This window comes from Planococcus citri, chromosome 5, assembly GCF_950023065.1.
Source record: "Planococcus citri chromosome 5, ihPlaCitr1.1, whole genome shotgun sequence".
Classification (NCBI taxonomy): Eukaryota; Metazoa; Arthropoda; class Insecta; order Hemiptera; family Pseudococcidae; genus Planococcus; species Planococcus citri.
The window spans coordinates 41431860-41449483 of NC_088681.1; the positions used below are offsets into that span (position 1 = coordinate 41431860).

The following is a 17624-nucleotide window of genomic DNA, read 5'->3' on the forward strand; positions in this document are numbered from 1 at the left end:
TACTGCTCGAGCGAAGCGAGAGCGAAAATTTTTGGAAAAAATGGGTCCAAACAACGAAAAAACGTCCATTTTTGCATGTTTTCTTTCAAATTTCCGCTCTCAAGGGGGGGCCATGGCCCCCTTCGCCCCCCCTTGGCTACGCCACTGCAAGAATTGAAGTTTGTTTTCAATTCAGAAATTGAAGGGGAAATTTAATTCACTACTAATATATCTACATCTAATCCCAAGACAAAATAATTTGATCCAATCAGACCTCATCACTGATTAGATCCAAATATAGTTCCCCCTGGGACATCTGAGACCCATAAAAATACCACATTTGTTCAAAAAGTGAAGTAGCTCTTACATCTGGTATCTGGTGTTTGATCATTTGATTAGAACGATTCGTGTGCACTTTCTTCATGCACAATCTTCTCAGTCAACCTCAAAAACCTTTCATTTTTAGTGTTCTGCAGCTTCCACTTGAAGCAAGATCCCTTCTCATTGCCACTGAAAGTTCATTAATACCAGAAATTCCAAGCCCCTAATCAAATTTGAGTGAAAAGCTTTGAAGATGTGACCACAGGGTTTTACTTTTAGATCATTGCAAATAGTATTAAGATAGCTTCACCCCTTCCCCTCATGAACAATCTCCAATTTTGTAATTTCTGGTTTTCCAAACTTACAAAAGTTTTCCACACAGTTGGCTCTCTGATCTACATCAAGCCATTTTCTCTGACTTTTCTAATTCTTTTCATCTCTTGTAAACAGTCCAAAAAGAAAGAAAAAAAAATTCAAATTTGACACAGAAATTTCAGAATTGGTCAAACTTTTGTGAATTTACCCAATTTACTATCTCAACTTGGTGGAAAATAATTGGATCTGATGGAACCTGCAAAATAATAATTGTCAAGACAGAAGTGTAGATGCAGAGAATGATGGATTGAATAAAAGGTAGCAGTCTTATGGGGCTTCCCTGACAGGCATAATTACACTTATTTGTTGCCGTGCTTCACTCTGAGGGATGCTCTAAGGAGTAAACCCATGGGGGGCATATGTTAGGTGGCATTATGGCCTCACTGTCTTGGCAGTGCAATATGTAATGATTCTTCAAGTTGGTGAGCTCCTATAGGATTTGGTAAATCGATCGTTTAGGAGTATCGATATTTATCGATAGTATAATATCGATACTTTGCAGTATCAAAAATGTCAGTATTAATACTAATTTGTAGTATCGAGTGAGTATCAATGTTTACGTTTTTACATTCTTATCTCCATTATCCGCCTTTTTACCGACTTTGCCGGAAACGGAAAAGTATTACCGACTTTGCCGGAAACGGAAAAGTAAGGTATTGTATTTGTCATGATGGTTGAGGAATTGGGTGGGGGTGGGTTTTCTTGAGGTTTTGGAGTGTGCTGATCACGATAAGACATATGGCGCAAAACGAGATAAGTTTATACATATATTTATTTATATATAAGTTTATATATCAATTTATGTATAAATTTGTGTCACGCTGAACTCAAAAGCTCCGAACTTTAAGTCGAACCTGATGATGGCAAAATATTGCTTTGATACTGAACTAGAGAAATTTTTAGTTTGGTCGAAATCGGTTCAGCCGTTTACGAGATATGAACGTTTAAGTGTGTTTCAACGTTATGGATAAGCAGAAATTTGTGTAAACCCTTATATCTCGCAAACGGCTCACCCCCAACAAACAGATGGGGTGGTTAGGGTGTGTAGGTTGCAGATTAGTACGCCGAAGGTCGGGTGTTCGAATCCCGCGCGAGTCAAGAGGAGAAAATTTTTTGTTGATTTTTTTGTTAATTTTATCCGTCCAAAATTTTTTTGCCATAAAAAATCAAAATTTTTCAAAAATTTCTAGTGTAATTTTTGTTTTAACAAAAAACATTAAGTTTTTGGTAAATAGCCAGTAAATTTTGATAATTTTTTTTTTTTTTGTTAATTAATAGTAATTTTTAGTAAATAAAATGATTAGTTATTTTTGGTGAATTACTCGTAATTAAAGTTGGTCGAAAATTTTGGTAAATTGCTTGGGTAAAGTTTGGTAAATTGGTAAAAACCTTTGACAGTAAATTACTGGGGTAATTAAAATTCGGTAAAAAAATTGGTAAATTAGTGAGGAAATGTCTCGTAAATTACTGAGGTGAATGTTGGTAAATTGCTGGGGTAATTTTTGGTAAAATGGAAAATTGGTAAATTAATGGGTAATGTCTGGTAAATTACTGAGGTAAATGTTAGTAAATTGCTGGGTTAATTTTTGGTAAATTCGTAAATTTTGGTAAAGTGGTAAATTTTGGTAAATTGATAAAATTGGGTAAATTCGTAAATTTTGGTAAATTCGTAAATTTTGGTAAATCGGTAAATTTTGGTAAATTGGTAAATTTTGGTAAATTGGTAAACTTTAGTAAATTGGTAAATTTTGGTAAATTGGTAAATTTTAATAAATTGGTAAATTTTGGTAAATTGGTAAATATTGGTAAAATGGTAAATTTTGGTAAATTGATAAATTCGTAAATTTTAGTAAATTGGTAAATTTTGGTAAATCGGTAAATTTTGGTAAATCGGTAAATTTTGGTAAATCGGTAAATTTTGGTAAATTGGTAAATATTGGTAAATTGGTAAATTTTGGTAAATTGGTAAATTTTGGTAAATTGGTAAATTTCGGTAAATAGGTAAATTTTGGTAAATAGGTAAATTTCAGTAAATAGGTAAATTTCGGTAAATAGGTAAATTTTGGTAAATAGGTAAATTGGTAAATTTTGGTAAATTGGTAAATTTTGGTAAATAGCTAAATTTCGGTAAATTGGTAAATTTCGGTAATAATTTTGTTTTTTGTCAACAATTTTCCTGATATATTATTCCACTTGTAATATGACGGTTACGTCTTCATAAGTACGCTAATTTTTATTTGAAAATCAATTTCATAAAAGTGTAATATGATGGCTACTTATGATTGACTATTTTATTTTGTCGATGTTTTCGACTTTTCGTATTCATTAAATCGGTAAATTTGGGTACTTCCGCGCATTTTGATAAATTGGTAAATTTGTACGTAATGTCTGGTAAATTACTGATATAAATGTTGGTAAATTACTGGGGTATATTTAGAGCAAAGTCGGTTGATCTTGCGAACTGCGCAAGATGTTTTTTGGTTTGTAATTTGTACTTGAGCATTAATTTTTGGTGTTAATGATATCATTTCTGACAAGAAAAAAAATTATATTTTACATTACCGAGTTCTGTCTGGCTTGGCTGCTATTCATTCCCATAATTTGTAATAAATTATGAGCAAAATAACCGGCCATTGAAGTCAATTGAAAAGTATTGATATTTATCAATATTATTGATACTTAGGGGGAAAATATTGATACATAATTATCAATACTTAAAATCGCACAAAAATAAGACCTCTAATTAATGGAATAGGACTAAAATATACAATGAAAATAAATGCAGGCAAAACAAAAGCTATGAAGTCCACAAAGAATGATGATAAAAGTGTGACAATCAAGATTGGATTGCAAAAAACAGAAAATTTGAAGAAATTCTGCTATTTAGGAGCTCTAATAAACAACAATGGCAGATATATTAAAGAAATCAAAACACAAATAGGCATGGCTAGAACTGCATTCAACAACTCACACAGAGAGCTTGGAAATCAAAGGATGAACCTGAGCCTCCAAAACAGGATTAAGCGCTGTGATGTATTCACTTTTTGTGAGACGTGGACTGTTGTGAGAAGAAAATCACAGTCTTTGAAAGATTTTGCTATCAAAGGCCCTTACTAAGGATCTCATGGGAAGACTTGGTGACCAACAAAACAGTCCTAGCAAGAATAGGAGAAGAACAAGAAATCGCAGTCGAAGAAATTGGACACAGAAAAATCAAGTGTAAAGCACACAGAGTTTGAGGGAATGGTACATATTTTCATGCTAAAACAAAGAAAACATATTGGGCAGATGACAATAGAGCTGTGGCTCCGAAACGATCCTGAAACTGGAACCAATTAAATCCAGATTCAAATCCAATCCCAAAACCTATCCTGAAACTGAAATTGTTATTTTTCTTGATCCCTAAATTGAAAAAATCCTGGAACCGATATAATTTTGAACCCAAAACAATCCAGGAACTGTAAGAAAATAGTTTTGATTTTGGGATTTCAATTTTTATTTTCCCCTGATTTTATTCTGATAAATTGTCATTTTACGTAATTCATCATCATTCATTCAGATCACAATAGAAATTACCCGACAAATTGAGCAAAATATGAATTTAAAACATTGAACTATAATATTACTCCCTCAGATTCCCCAAGTCAAAACCTTCCATTTTTTAGATCCCTTGCAGGGTCCATTAGTCAATTTTGTCTTAAAATTGGTTGAAATGAAAATCCTGAAACCTGAACCAATCCATCCATCCCGGAACCGAAACGAAATGAAACCAAAATAAAAATATAGAAGAACAAAACTAAAACAAATCCAATCCTGAATTGAATAAATGTTGATCCCGAAACCAAAATCCAATCCTGAAATCGTTTCAGATCCACAGCTCTGGATGACAACTAACTCACCAAAAACCCCTCTCCCCCTGCAAAACCCTGAAAGACACTATCAAACAAATACACTAGGAACAGAGTAATCTAAATATGATGCACTTAGTCTTCTGTAGAGGAAAAGGACACTAACAATGACAATGATGATCATTGATCAGATCTGATCAGATCTGGTTAAAACTGGATAGTTCCTGGATTGAATTTGACCTGATCAAGTGATCAGTTATCAGACTTTACCAGTGATCTTTTCACAATGGGATCAAAATTTCAATCAGATTCGATCAGTACAGTTCTGATCAGATCCAATATAGGAGACCCGAGACTTGATTGGACTGACTACCAGATTTGAACAGATCTGATCAGACCCAACAGGAGAGAATTCAAATTGACTGGATCTGACCAGAGAATCAGACTTGATCAGGTCCAATCATCTCCCCCTAGAAATAGACTTCTTTCTCTTTTTTAAGCCTCAATTTACAGTTGCATTTTATTATAGAACGGGAAAAATAAGTCATAGAATGAAAAATATTCTATTTCTAGCATCCATGACTCGTATTTGCATTACATTGGGAAATCATTATCTAATATTATCTAACATCAGTTCAAGAACAAAATTATGCAACCAAATTCAAATTTTGAAAGTCTCATCCAGCAAGGGAACCTCTAGCAAAGTTCTTGGTGTATTATTTCAAAATATAACAGAAATTTTAATGCTCCAAGACTCTAAGTCAATTCGAAATTTTCAATTTTCTTCATTCGGAGAGAATAAAAATAGAAGAAGAGGCCATTATTCACCAAAACATCTTGTTTTCTCCATTCTACTCTTCAAAACATAGATAAAGCAACACTTATTCACGAAACTTGCCAGATATTCAATTAGTAAGACCACATTACCAATAATCTAAACTACAGTGCTCACCTTCAAGCTGATTTGTTCCACCCAGTGGTCATATTTTACAGGCATATTCGATCCGATGGCTGAACAGCTCGATGCAGATAAAACTATACGAAATACGAACAAAAATGAAAACCGTATCTTTCGCCCACTTTCCGAGAACACTCACGACACACCCCGCGGCAGGTAACTTACAACTTATGGCCTCACGACGCAATACTCAAATGGCTTCGAATCAATCATATTGTACTAAAAACAGCACAGTTCGTTTGATAACGTGCCAATAAGTCTGGCATTTATCACGAAATATTATGTTTTCATATATTTGAATCGGTCTCGCTCGGTTCTCGGTATTCCCATTTCTCAGTCTGACGATATTTTGTGAAATAATCAGGCCATATCCAAAAATACCGAAATTCTATCGATAAGTATACCTAATCTACCGCCTAAAAAGTCTGCATATAGTATACATATAATAGAAGTACCTGATATGTAGTTCGCTACATAATACAAATTGATACGTAAAGTGGTAATGGTAACAATACGGATTAGGCAAATTATCGCAACCAGACAAAAGTGGGAAATGGTGGAGGGTGTTTTCATAAATGTAATAGCGCACATAGGTACGAGAAGTGCATTTAAGCGTGTACTTTAAACATTTTTGATAAGAAACCCCAGCACATATTACACTATTATATGAACTCAATTGAAGTAAATACAGGCTGGTTTCAGAGTATTACATACTTGTAACCCGCATTACGTAAACAGGTAGGTAGATATATCCGACAATAATTGCCAAGTAAAAACTATGACTCGAACGACGGTAATTTTTCACAGTACTCGTATGTTTTATTTGCATTCGCGTGTAAATAATTCATTATCGAGCGAGTGAGCTCGTAAATTCAGCGACTATTACACAGCATTACAACTAACTCGGTGTATTTTTTCAACCAAAGAGTTGAAAGTTGCAGGTATTTCCTCAAAGTACCTAACTTAGGTAAACGACAACCACCAACGAATTGCACAGCAATTAGCGAACTACCAAACCCAAACCAACAGACCCAGACACAAACCATTTGTGTGATCTTGTAATTACTTTTTCTCAATAAAGCAAATTATCTCTACCTGTGTGAGAATGCGAATCGAGTCCCTCATACAAACACTACAAGGTACAGTCTGACTCACGCAATAGACAGGAGGGCAAAGGGGGAGTATTTTCTCACGTTCGAAATAACGATCATTCGCTTCGTGTATTATTCAGAGAACAGACTACCTGTACACTTTTCGGTTGGTGGAATTTTTCTTCTATTGTGGGCAGCGAGAAGAGCGACGAGGTTGTTTAGATGATGCAAAGAAATTGAACATAGTACTTTAATAATATCTCGTAGTCGTGTCCATAATGAAAATATGTAACGTAGAATAGAAATCGTTACTACAGAACGTCGACCGACGGCGACGTGAGAGTTGAAAGATCATAGATCATAATTCATAACCATAAGCATTGAGCCAATTGTGCATGGAGCTTTGAAAAATAGCGAAATACGTACGAATAATTGCGGTGGATATGATTCTAATCTGAGGTTTTGTCTTGGAAACGTAAGAAAAGGATGTGGGTTTTTGTTGATAGTAAATTTACAAGATAATTTTAGATATACTCGTACGAAAAACCATAACAATTTCTACGCACATATTTTCTTTTTTCATGATGAGTTATTTTACCCCCCCCCCTTGACCACCCTCTCAATCGAAGAAAAAAAATCGCGGTCCAATTTTCCTGCTGCGAAATTCAGAATATCATCATCGATCCTAAATTCAATTCATTCAACATTTTAACCTCTCCTCCCCACATGCCTTCCTTTTTTCAGAAAAGGTTTTCACTGACTTTATTTCTTTGGATCAATTATTCGAAAATTTTCCAGCCAATAGAAAATAAATTTGGCAACAGGAAAAAGAGTGAACGAGACTAGACCCTTCTTACTCCAGGTTTTCTTTTCTACTCGCAGAAAAACACAGAATAATCCTACGATACATCAATATCCAAAAAATGAAAATCTGGTTTCAAAATCAAAACGTCGACCAGCGAAATGAAACAATCACATGATCACCATTCATTTTTCCCTATACGAATAGGTTGTCATCAAACCAGCGAAGGTGAGGAAAAGGGAAGGAATACACAAATAAACAGCGAACGGTTATCAATTAAGATAAAACCACGTGAATTGTTCGTCGTGTAAAATACGTGACGACTTGAAGGGAGGAAGAGAGAGGAACATAAATAAACAATTAGGCTGCTAGATACACTAAAATAGAATCCCGATATCTGATTTCATTCATTTTTTCTCCATTCATGATTAATTTTAGAACCGAGTTCGGAATAAATGATAACGAAAAAAATAATAATTGCCGAGAAGAAGGATACTTATTAGAAAAAAATAAGTAAATTGGGGAAATTCTAATTAATCTATTTACGTCATTACGATAATTTTGCCTAATTAACGGCGTCAAATTCGAATTTATTTGATAAAATTAATTTGTTAGAAGTCATTACCAGCGGATCTATACCTATTTACGAAAATTTCTCACGTTATACGAGGATGTTTTTCGATCATTTAATCTTATTTTACTGATAGCTTTTGATAATATTCCTGGATTACACGAGTTCAGAGTTTGAATACCTAATTAAATTTTGAAAATTAATGAAACAAATTCGTTTGAAGAAAAAAAACCACATTCGATTATACGAGTTCATTGTCCATCTTGGAAATTGGAAAGGCTGCGAATAGATTTTGAAGAAAAAAATGATCGAAAAAATGGATAGTACTTCGAAAAGTGAAGGCCATAAGGCAAGAAATTTGAGTACATATTTTCAAGAATCGCTGTTATTTGATAATGTACTCGTACTTGAATGATTGACGCAATAAGTAGAACAATCGTCATCCTCTATTTACTTTCAATAATTTTCTGTTATCTTCCGTTATCATTCATTTTGTAATCGGGTTGAAAATTAATCAGGAGTGGGAAATAATTCGGTGAAATAAGAAATCATAAATCTCCTAGAGTGTAGATCAAAGTCAGCTCACTTATATTGATATTTATTTTCGAAAAAATGAACAATTATTTCAATTAAAATAGCTCAAAAGTAAAAAAAATGAAAAATCTCAAAAAATTGAATAAAAAATTCAAAAATTGTACGAAAATTGTTCCAAGAGGGGAGAGAGGCAATAGACAAGCCATATTTTAACAAAAATATTCGATTCAAGCCCACCAGAAAATAACAGAAATCAGCCTTCACATTTCACAAACATTTCCAAACAGTCATCTCGAACAGAAAAAAGTTGAAAACAGATCCGACCAGGCAAAATTATCCCACAAAGGAACACGAGGCCTCATCTATGTAAAAATCGAGTTCTACGACCATATCGATTTCAACGCATCGATCCCAAATATTATAATTTATAATCTCGGATCAGCTTCACAGAAATACATTTATATATGAAGCATCTGCCACATTAACATCGTGATGTATCTTTCAAACGTGACATGCGAAGATCCATCAAAATTCCATCGAATATATTTTCAAACGCATTAAACAGATACAGCAGATATCTGTATAGATACATTTTGAAGGACAAACTCAGCAGCCAGAAATATTTCCACGAACTTCCATCGCTTCCATCATCATCATCATCAACTCACGTCCAGTTCACACAGCATCGTACACTGATACTTTCGCGATTCTCAGCCCATTAATATGGATCGTGTTTTTCATTTCATCGTCCGAGAGGTCCGAGGTCTTCGTGATGAAAACCAGAACACTTTTCAATTCGATTACATCGAGTATATAGCCACAGGCCTAGTACCTGATGTTTGTGTGTTGTCATCGCTTTTCTTTCATGTTTTAGGCTATCATGTACTTACGTAAGAAGGGAGTGTAGCAGCAGAAGGGAGGGGGGAGATAAACTTGGAATTTTAGACAGCTCCTGAGAAGTTGATTTTTCTTCGAAAAGCATGATTTTATTTCAGAAGAAGCTAAAACTGCGCAATTGTTGAAACCTTTATTTCAAACAAAATTATGAGTTTTTTTTTCGGAATTGAACTTTTCTTTGAAAAATTCCTTTTTTGAACCATTTCTGTACTAAAAAAAAATGATCCAAAATTTTAGAATCACCCTATCACGAACCTCCTCCTCCTAAATCATCCCAACATCACCTCCTACCACCAAGACTACCGAACCCCATCAAAAGTAATTCGAAGTTCAACTCGACGTTACTATTTTTACGAACGATGTACAAGCCATAAATCAAAACCCAAACCGAAAATAAAAAACTATACCATACATAGTTGTGTTTTTCAAAAATACTGTACGTGGACTAGCTGTATCATATGTTCAGCAGCTTTTTTCATCATTGTATTAGTTCTCAAAATATAGTATATCTAATACGTATATACCATCGCGTATGGTAATTCTAAAAGAAGTATTCGAAGCCAGCACGGGGCATGCACCAGGGACAAGACACAGGGATACGGACACATATAAATTAAAAAAATATAACAGAAAGAGAATAGTTCACACGATCAGCTACACTACAGCTGGTGATTGTATCATTTACCATGTATGTTTACATTATACGTATGTCTATGTAATGTACTCGTACTCGTACTTACAGTACAAATGTGCATGTATACTGCAGTACCTACGCAACAGCTACACATACACGCATTTCCTCTATTTCTTTCATTTAGCACCCCCCTTCTATCTTCCGCCCTCTTCTTACATACTTCCATTTCCATACAAGTGGGTTATATGTAATATTGAAGTACACGGAATGAGAGAATGATAGGCCCCCGCGTTATGTGAAATATGCCACGTGAAAAAGTAGGCTCAACTCATGGTACATACGTTCAAATTTACATATCCTACCTACATACGTGTAGCCTATTCTCAACTCTGCTACACGAACCTTACACGTAAGAACTCACCACTGGGATAGCTGACGCGATGAAGGGGAATCACTTTACCAGGGGAAAGCTTAATTAACTTGAATTTCCAAATTTAGAGACACGAACGAGTCAAAAATAACCCAACGTGGATATTACGAAGAAAAAAACCTCACACGCGTAGAAAAAATCTGTCCACACGAATATTTAAAAAAAAAAATATATATGAGAAGTGAGAGGTTATTAAATTGCTGAGTAAAAATATGAAAAATCGGGGGGAGGGGGAGGGGTCGAATCATTTATTATAATATGGCCTAAATTCTGTACATAAACAAATAATTGCGAATTAAATTATTTTCAAACATGAGTCGTAATTTCAAAGTCAAAAAAAAAAAAAAAAAAGTCAAGAAATCAAGTTCCAATTGAAATTTCTGCGATCCTAAATTTTTACCTATTCATTCACAATTCTCTCCTTATTTTCCTCAAAATCCTAATTTTTAATGTTTTTTTTTTTCAATTCGAATCTGAAATCAATCAATTAACGCAGAATTCATTCACAACTAATTGTTGCTGATCAGACTTTCGAAAGGTTTTCAAAGCGCTACAGAATGAGAAAAATTCCAAACCGAAACTTCAATGGATTTTTTGCGAACTTCTGGACTGAAATTTGGATTTTCAACTTCTTCGACAGATGATCAACTTTATCGAAGGAAATCAGAGTGGGAATTATGAAAATCGAGATTTTCGAAAAAAAAAAATGTTTTCAATTCAAAACTTTTTTTAGATGAACCCATGAACTAAGTAGGACTTTTGGCAGGATGAAAGTGGTTGAAAACTTGGAAAAATTCAAACCAGAATTTTTCGCAGACAAAATGCTTATGAAAGGGATTTAGCAAACATGACAAAAAAATCAAGATTCTGCAACAAACAGACATGTAAATAGAAAATCATGTTCAAAGCAACTATGATGGAAGAAATAAAAAAAAAAAAAACTTTATTAGTGATTTTGGTTAAAAATTGAGATTTTCCGGCTCCGTGACAATTTTGGCAAAGAAATGGGACCTTTTGACCATTTTGGCAACAAACATGACTTTTTAGACGGAAATTAGGACATTTGGACAATTTTGTTACAAAATGGGACTTCTTCGCAATTCTGACTAAAAATGGCACCCTTCGGCCAAAAACCATAAATTTTTAGGAAAATGAATTTTTTGGCCAGAAAACGGGAATTTTGTAAACAATTTTGGAAACAATCGAGTTTTTATGGGAATTTTGAATAGCATGACTATAGACAGCTTAAAGCATAATTCACACTTTTTGGCTGTTTTTTCAATTGGTAATTTTACAATAAGAACATCTTATCTCGAAATTTAGTCAAAAAATGAGACTTTTTAACAATTCTAACTAAACTAAAAGTGAGACTTTTTTCGGCAATTCAGTCCAAAAATCAGAATTTTTTGAAAATTTTGGCAGAAAATGGCACTTTTAGGGTATTTAGGCAAAAAAATGGATTTTTTGACCAGAAAACTAGAATTATTTTTGGCAATTTTTAAAAAAATCGTAATTTTGTGGAAATTTTGAAAAACAAGATTTTTTTATAGACAGCTCAGACAAGAATCAATACTTTTTGGCTACTTTGACGAAAAAGCAACAATTTTTTCAGTAATTTTGACACAATTATTTGACTATGTATTTTGGCAAGAAATAAGACTTCCTGACAATTTTGGTAAAAAAAAAATAAGATCTTCCTCGCTAATTTAGGCACAATTTTGGCAATATTGGCCAAAAAAAGGACTTTGGGATACTTTTGATAAAAAATTAGACTCGATGACCTTAGTAAGAATGGGACTTCCTCGCAATTTTGAATAAAAAGCGTGACCTTTTTGACTGTTTGGACAAAAAACAGTAGATAATTCGTAGTAATTTATGGAAAAATTGAAACACTGCACTTCTTTGACTATTCAATGTTATTTTTTTTTGTCATAAAACAAGACCTTTTAGAACAACTTTTTAAAAATTAGGACTTTTTGAATGTTCAGCCAAAAGAGCAGATCAAAAGCAGGATAAGCTTGGCTATTAGACACCCTCGATACGTAAATGAGAAAAATGTTTAAAATTTTGAAAAAAAATGGTAAAAATTATCAATTTTTGAAAAAAAATTTCAGATATTTTGTTTAGCTCGAATGTGATTTTCCTGCATGAAAAATTCCGAACAAAAATTAGCTTGTGACTTTCAGTGACCACAGTAAAAACAAATGACTAAATGACTAATTCAGATTTCAAAAATCCACTGGAAAATAAAAAATGAATAGTGCAAATTCGTCAAATTTTAACATGAACGTAGCTTCGAATTGAGGAAAATTCAAATTCCTAATTCCTTAAATTTTATAAACATTTTTCAGCAACACCGAGTGACCGAAAGCTCGCTAATATGTACCCATTTTCAAAATGAAATTACTGGAACAGTTTATACAAAAAAGCACGATCGATACCAGGAAGCTATTATAGCTTTTCATATTCGTTAAATTTTTCATTTCGACGTCAACTTCAAGCTAATGAATTTCAATTTTCTAAAATTCTATGATAAATTTTCCCACAACTAATCATTTTTTTCCAAAAAAAAGACAAGGTACAATTTTTGAAAAAAAAATAAGGAATAAGGTTATGAATACCTATAGCTCGAAACAAGACGAATGCCAAAAAGTCATTAAACATTGTTCAATTCGTCTACAACTTCAAATTTCAGGGCAAAGTTGACTTATCTTTTGAAAAAAAAAATATTCCCACGAACCACAAATTTAACCGTTACCAACTTGACGTAGTTAGTGGGGTATTTCATACCTTTTTTATCAGTACCTACGTACTCTTATCACCACCGTACGTATCATCAATTTATCATTTTAGAGCTCAGAATCGGTACATAAGTACAGAAGTATCACGTAACTGTACCAAATTACACTCATGTAGTCATGCTCTACCATATATTACATATTTCTACATAATTATATTACATTTCCACGAATTCATGTAACGTACAGACGTACGTTTGATTCGAGCGAAGAACTAAACAGTCATTTTCATTTCACCAGCACCGTACATTTCTACATATTTTTCCACTAGTAAAGGCTAGGTCCCCTGCCCTCTACAACTAGGAGGAGTACTTAAGAGCTTGGAATTTGGAACTTTGTACTTATTATTCATCATTAACGATTTATTCGCATCGATGTACCTAATTTAGATGCATCAATAACATAGGTAGGTACTTTTGAAACGATGCATTATCTCTAAATTCCCAGGCACCTTTACTTCGACCTTTTCATACCCTTATCGCTTTTTCAAACGCTATATCCGATATCTACCACGTGCTCAAGCTGCTGTTATCATCTGATTCGTTCACATCATCGCTCATTTTTAATTCTCTCGCAGCATTTACACAAATAAAAGATTCATTAGTCAGTATCCCAAAGGCAATCCACCCCATACCATATACATCTCCGCTGAAAAATTCGAATTATAGATCGCCGGCTGCATCTAAGCACACGATACACAGACGCATCGCCAATGCCAAAATCCACCACCACCTTCTTCAACCCCAATCTAAGGGCGTAACTTGTCCAGCACGCCGCGCCGCAGCAACCGACATTTCGCTAGGAAAATCGATTTTTCACTCCTCTCTTTCCCACTCTACATGTGCCCAGAGAGCCTAAAAAACCGGCTAAACAACCGCCGAGTCTGGCTCGATGAATTTAAAGGTAGATATTTTCCAATTTCCAAGGCTAAATTTAGGATAATTTGCATAGATTATTGATTACGACGACAAAATGTTCGTCGAGTATCCGAGCATACGGGATATTACGAGTATACCTACTTATATCGAGAGTTCTATCACCTATTTAACATTTAACCCTCTCGTAGTCGTCGCATATTCGAGGAACACTTAATGAATAATCAATCGATTTCATTCGGTCCCCAGCCATAACAATGGATATTCATTTTAGTGGAGAAGCCGGTAAAGTAAAATAGGGAATCTATAGAGTTTCACTATACCTACATAATTTCTGTCGCAGCTGTTTTTGCCAGCACAGCTTACTAAGCTAAATACAACTACATCGTAGTGCTCGAAACACTGTTTGCATTAGATAGAAAATAAATATTGTATGTAGGTTTCAACTTACGCATACGATCGATGGTGTAGGATATTCGCAATGGCTTATGTGCGATCTCGTTTCGAGGAGTGAAACTCTGTTATTCCTACTACATAAACGTCGAGTAAAAAGAGAAATTTTCACTTTACCGAGTTGTAAAAATAATAAAAGAAAACGGGTCACCGCGCACAATACACGATAACACTTCTGCGAACTCAACTTCGAACACAAACACCACAAAAAACGACGATAAAAAATATCCAATTGCGAAAATATCGAGTCAAAAATCGCCAAAAATTAGTTTTTTTCTTTTCGTTTAGCACCACACGACGATTTATTGGCTCTAGAAATGTTATAAATAACACCGAACCGGACCTCTGACTTTCTGAAAGAGTTCCCCGGTTTACAACAGAAACAGTACACTGACGATAAATCAAAAAAAAAAAAAATCGTCAAAAATTAATTATTCTTCTTCACTATTTGCAATAATTTTGTGATTTTTTTTTTTAATCACCACACCACAATTTGTTGACTCGAGAACGTTATCTGTAACACTGAACCGAACCGGACCTCTAACTTTGGAAGGAAGCCGACCTCAGGCTTTCAGATACAGCAGGGTGGCGGTGGGAATCCGTTCCGCTCCCCCTCGACCAAGGCAACCGCGAATTGTAAACAAGTTAACTTATTATTTATAAATATTACACTCGCGTACGTACGTATAACTTCACTTAAGGTATTTTTTTTTTCTTCTCGTAATTCGTAATCCACTCCTTATTACACGTAGCACTATAGGTAGTAGTAGTAAAGTTAATTGAATATTCGCGTTCGACCTTCAATATTTTAGTAACGTTTAAGTCTCACCGTAGTATACACACAATTCGCCATCACTCAGTTCAGTTGACTCATTCATAGAATACCTCGAATACACTCAGCGGCCACCAAAACTCCAACGTCGCGGCGACCGCGCCGAAAAAACAGCAGAGCGCGCGCGCCTCACATACCAAAATATCTATTTCCATTACCCCCACCGCTCGAAAAAATTTTCCTACCCCGCGAACCGCGACACGTACCGGCGAATGTCTACGAAAAAGGGCCCATCAGCTGAAAGCGAAGCGGGGCCAAGGGGGGTGCGAGGTTTGGGTGTATTTTTCAATGACAAAATGAGAAACACCGAGCCCGAGCCGAAAACATGCGCCGTACAATAGATCTTTTCCCGAGATCCCTTCCCCCACTCCCTCGCCCTAGTCCTTTGAAAGAAAAGGATCGTGCAGCAGGCCACCCAAAATAGCCTTCGACTTCGTCCTCGAGGATACCGTTACGTCAGAATGTGTAAAAAAACACTCCTGCCTGACTCATTAAGCGACATACTCGCAGATTATTTCATCATATGTAGGCCTACCAAAAATAATTCCAATACTGCGCCAAAATTCTCACTTAACACCATAAAAATTCAAAGGTCGAATTAGAGAAAGACCGACGTGAAATCATCCTACCGTTCACAATCGCAGAAAGAATGAATTCCCAGCAAAGAGTACAAAGAGCAGACTAACGAGCGACGATGCGGCGCCTCCAGTTCTATGAAGTAGCCGAAATTTCACAGTATTTTGTTTGACAACAACATCAACTACAACACGTAACCTGGACGAAGAAAGAAGCCTTATCGTATTTCGTATTTCTAATACCAATTCCTGGAAAAGAACCGGCAACCAAGACGATAATCCACCCTAAAACGCTGGACTGGATAGAGTTACGTGGAAACGGTTTCTACGACGAGCTGAAAACGTGATTATTCGGGACTTGGGAGTCGAAACGATAATAAATACGGAGCCTTTCGTTTTATTGTTTGAAAAAGCCACAGATTGATTAGAAACAGAGGCATGCCGAATGGGCGATGGTAGGGCCCTCCTGACATGAAAATGCTGGAAAAAAGTTGTCAACTTTTGGGATAATTTTGGTGAATTAGAAAAAGTTGGAAAACTAGGGATGTCAAAGAGAAGTAACCAAGAACCACGAATTTTTACTTCTTGAATTAAAATATTATCAAAGGCTTTCGCCCTCGCTGAACTTTTTATGCCAATATGCCAAAAATAATGCTATTTTGCCTACTTGAAATTTCCAAAAAAAAATTCTTCATTCCAGTCAAAACTGTCAGAAAATTCCAACTCTTTCTAAAATAAAAAAAAAAATCCTATTTATACTCGTAGTAAAAAATTCCCCAACAATTTCTGATTTTTGACAAAATTGGTTCTTTTGGAAAGCATCAAATTTTGTCCCGAAAAAATTAAGAATAATTATTGCAAATTTTTGTGAGCTTTTGCCCTCGCTTCCTTCGGACTTTATTCCTATTTTTGAAAATGTTGAAATTTCCTGAAACTATGTACTATGTACCTATTGTTTGAAATTATCAAAATCAACTTTTTGCAACTACAATGAAATTAATGATATTGATATCATTTTGCGCGTCAACTTCGAATAATCAATTTTAATCAAAAAAAAAATTAAATTAAAAAATAAATAAAAATATAATAATTTTTAAAATTTTAAATTATGCGATATTCCTGTTTCCAAGTCTCCTTCCAAAATTTGTTCGAACCACATCCGGCAAATTAGCTGAAAAAATCTGTCGGGGGTATCTGAAGTAAAAAGTTTCCAACTCCCTATCCAAATTCTAAAATTTGTTCACACCACATCTGGCCAATTGGCTGGAAAAATCTATGTCAAGGAGGGGGGGGAGGATCCGAAGTAAAAAGTTGGCAAAATGTGACGAAAAAAGTTGAGAAAATTTTAGCCTCACCCTCCACCCTCCGCCCCTCCCCCCCGACACATCACTTTGTTTTCTCGCCTCTCTGGTTAAGAATTTGCCATTGTGTGATGAGAATTGACCTTTGGACTCCATTGTATGATGGGAATCGACCTCTGAACACCAATTCAGTTTCAATGTATGTATTTTGAACGGTCTGAAGGGTACCAATATAGCATAATTTGACATTTTTAGAGAAATAGGTAGGTATGGACTATGGAAACTCGTAAAGGCTGCAGAGTGGTGTAAAAAACTAGTGTTGTGGTTTTTCGAATTGAAGGGTTCCTTTT

The 17624-nt window shown here is 34.9% G+C and overlaps 1 protein-coding gene across 2 annotated transcripts in view; it reads right to left on the reverse strand.

Moving 5' to 3' along the window:
• Positions 1–15466, reverse strand: part of LOC135848652 (baculoviral IAP repeat-containing protein 7-like) — a 39564-nt gene extending 24098 nt beyond the window's left edge. Inside the window, exon 1 of one of the 2 annotated variants that reach the window (XM_065368604.1) lies at positions 14565–15466. Coding sequence is in view for 1 of the 2 variants with exons in the window: in XM_065368602.1 (XP_065224674.1) it covers positions 5476–5520 (45 nt within the window). In the remaining variant the exon portion in view is untranslated. Of the gene's footprint in view, positions 1–5475; positions 5713–14564 lie in introns of those variants that run through there. The other variant, XM_065368602.1, reaches the window with a different exon arrangement.
• Between the last annotated feature and the right edge of the window lie 2158 nt (positions 15467–17624).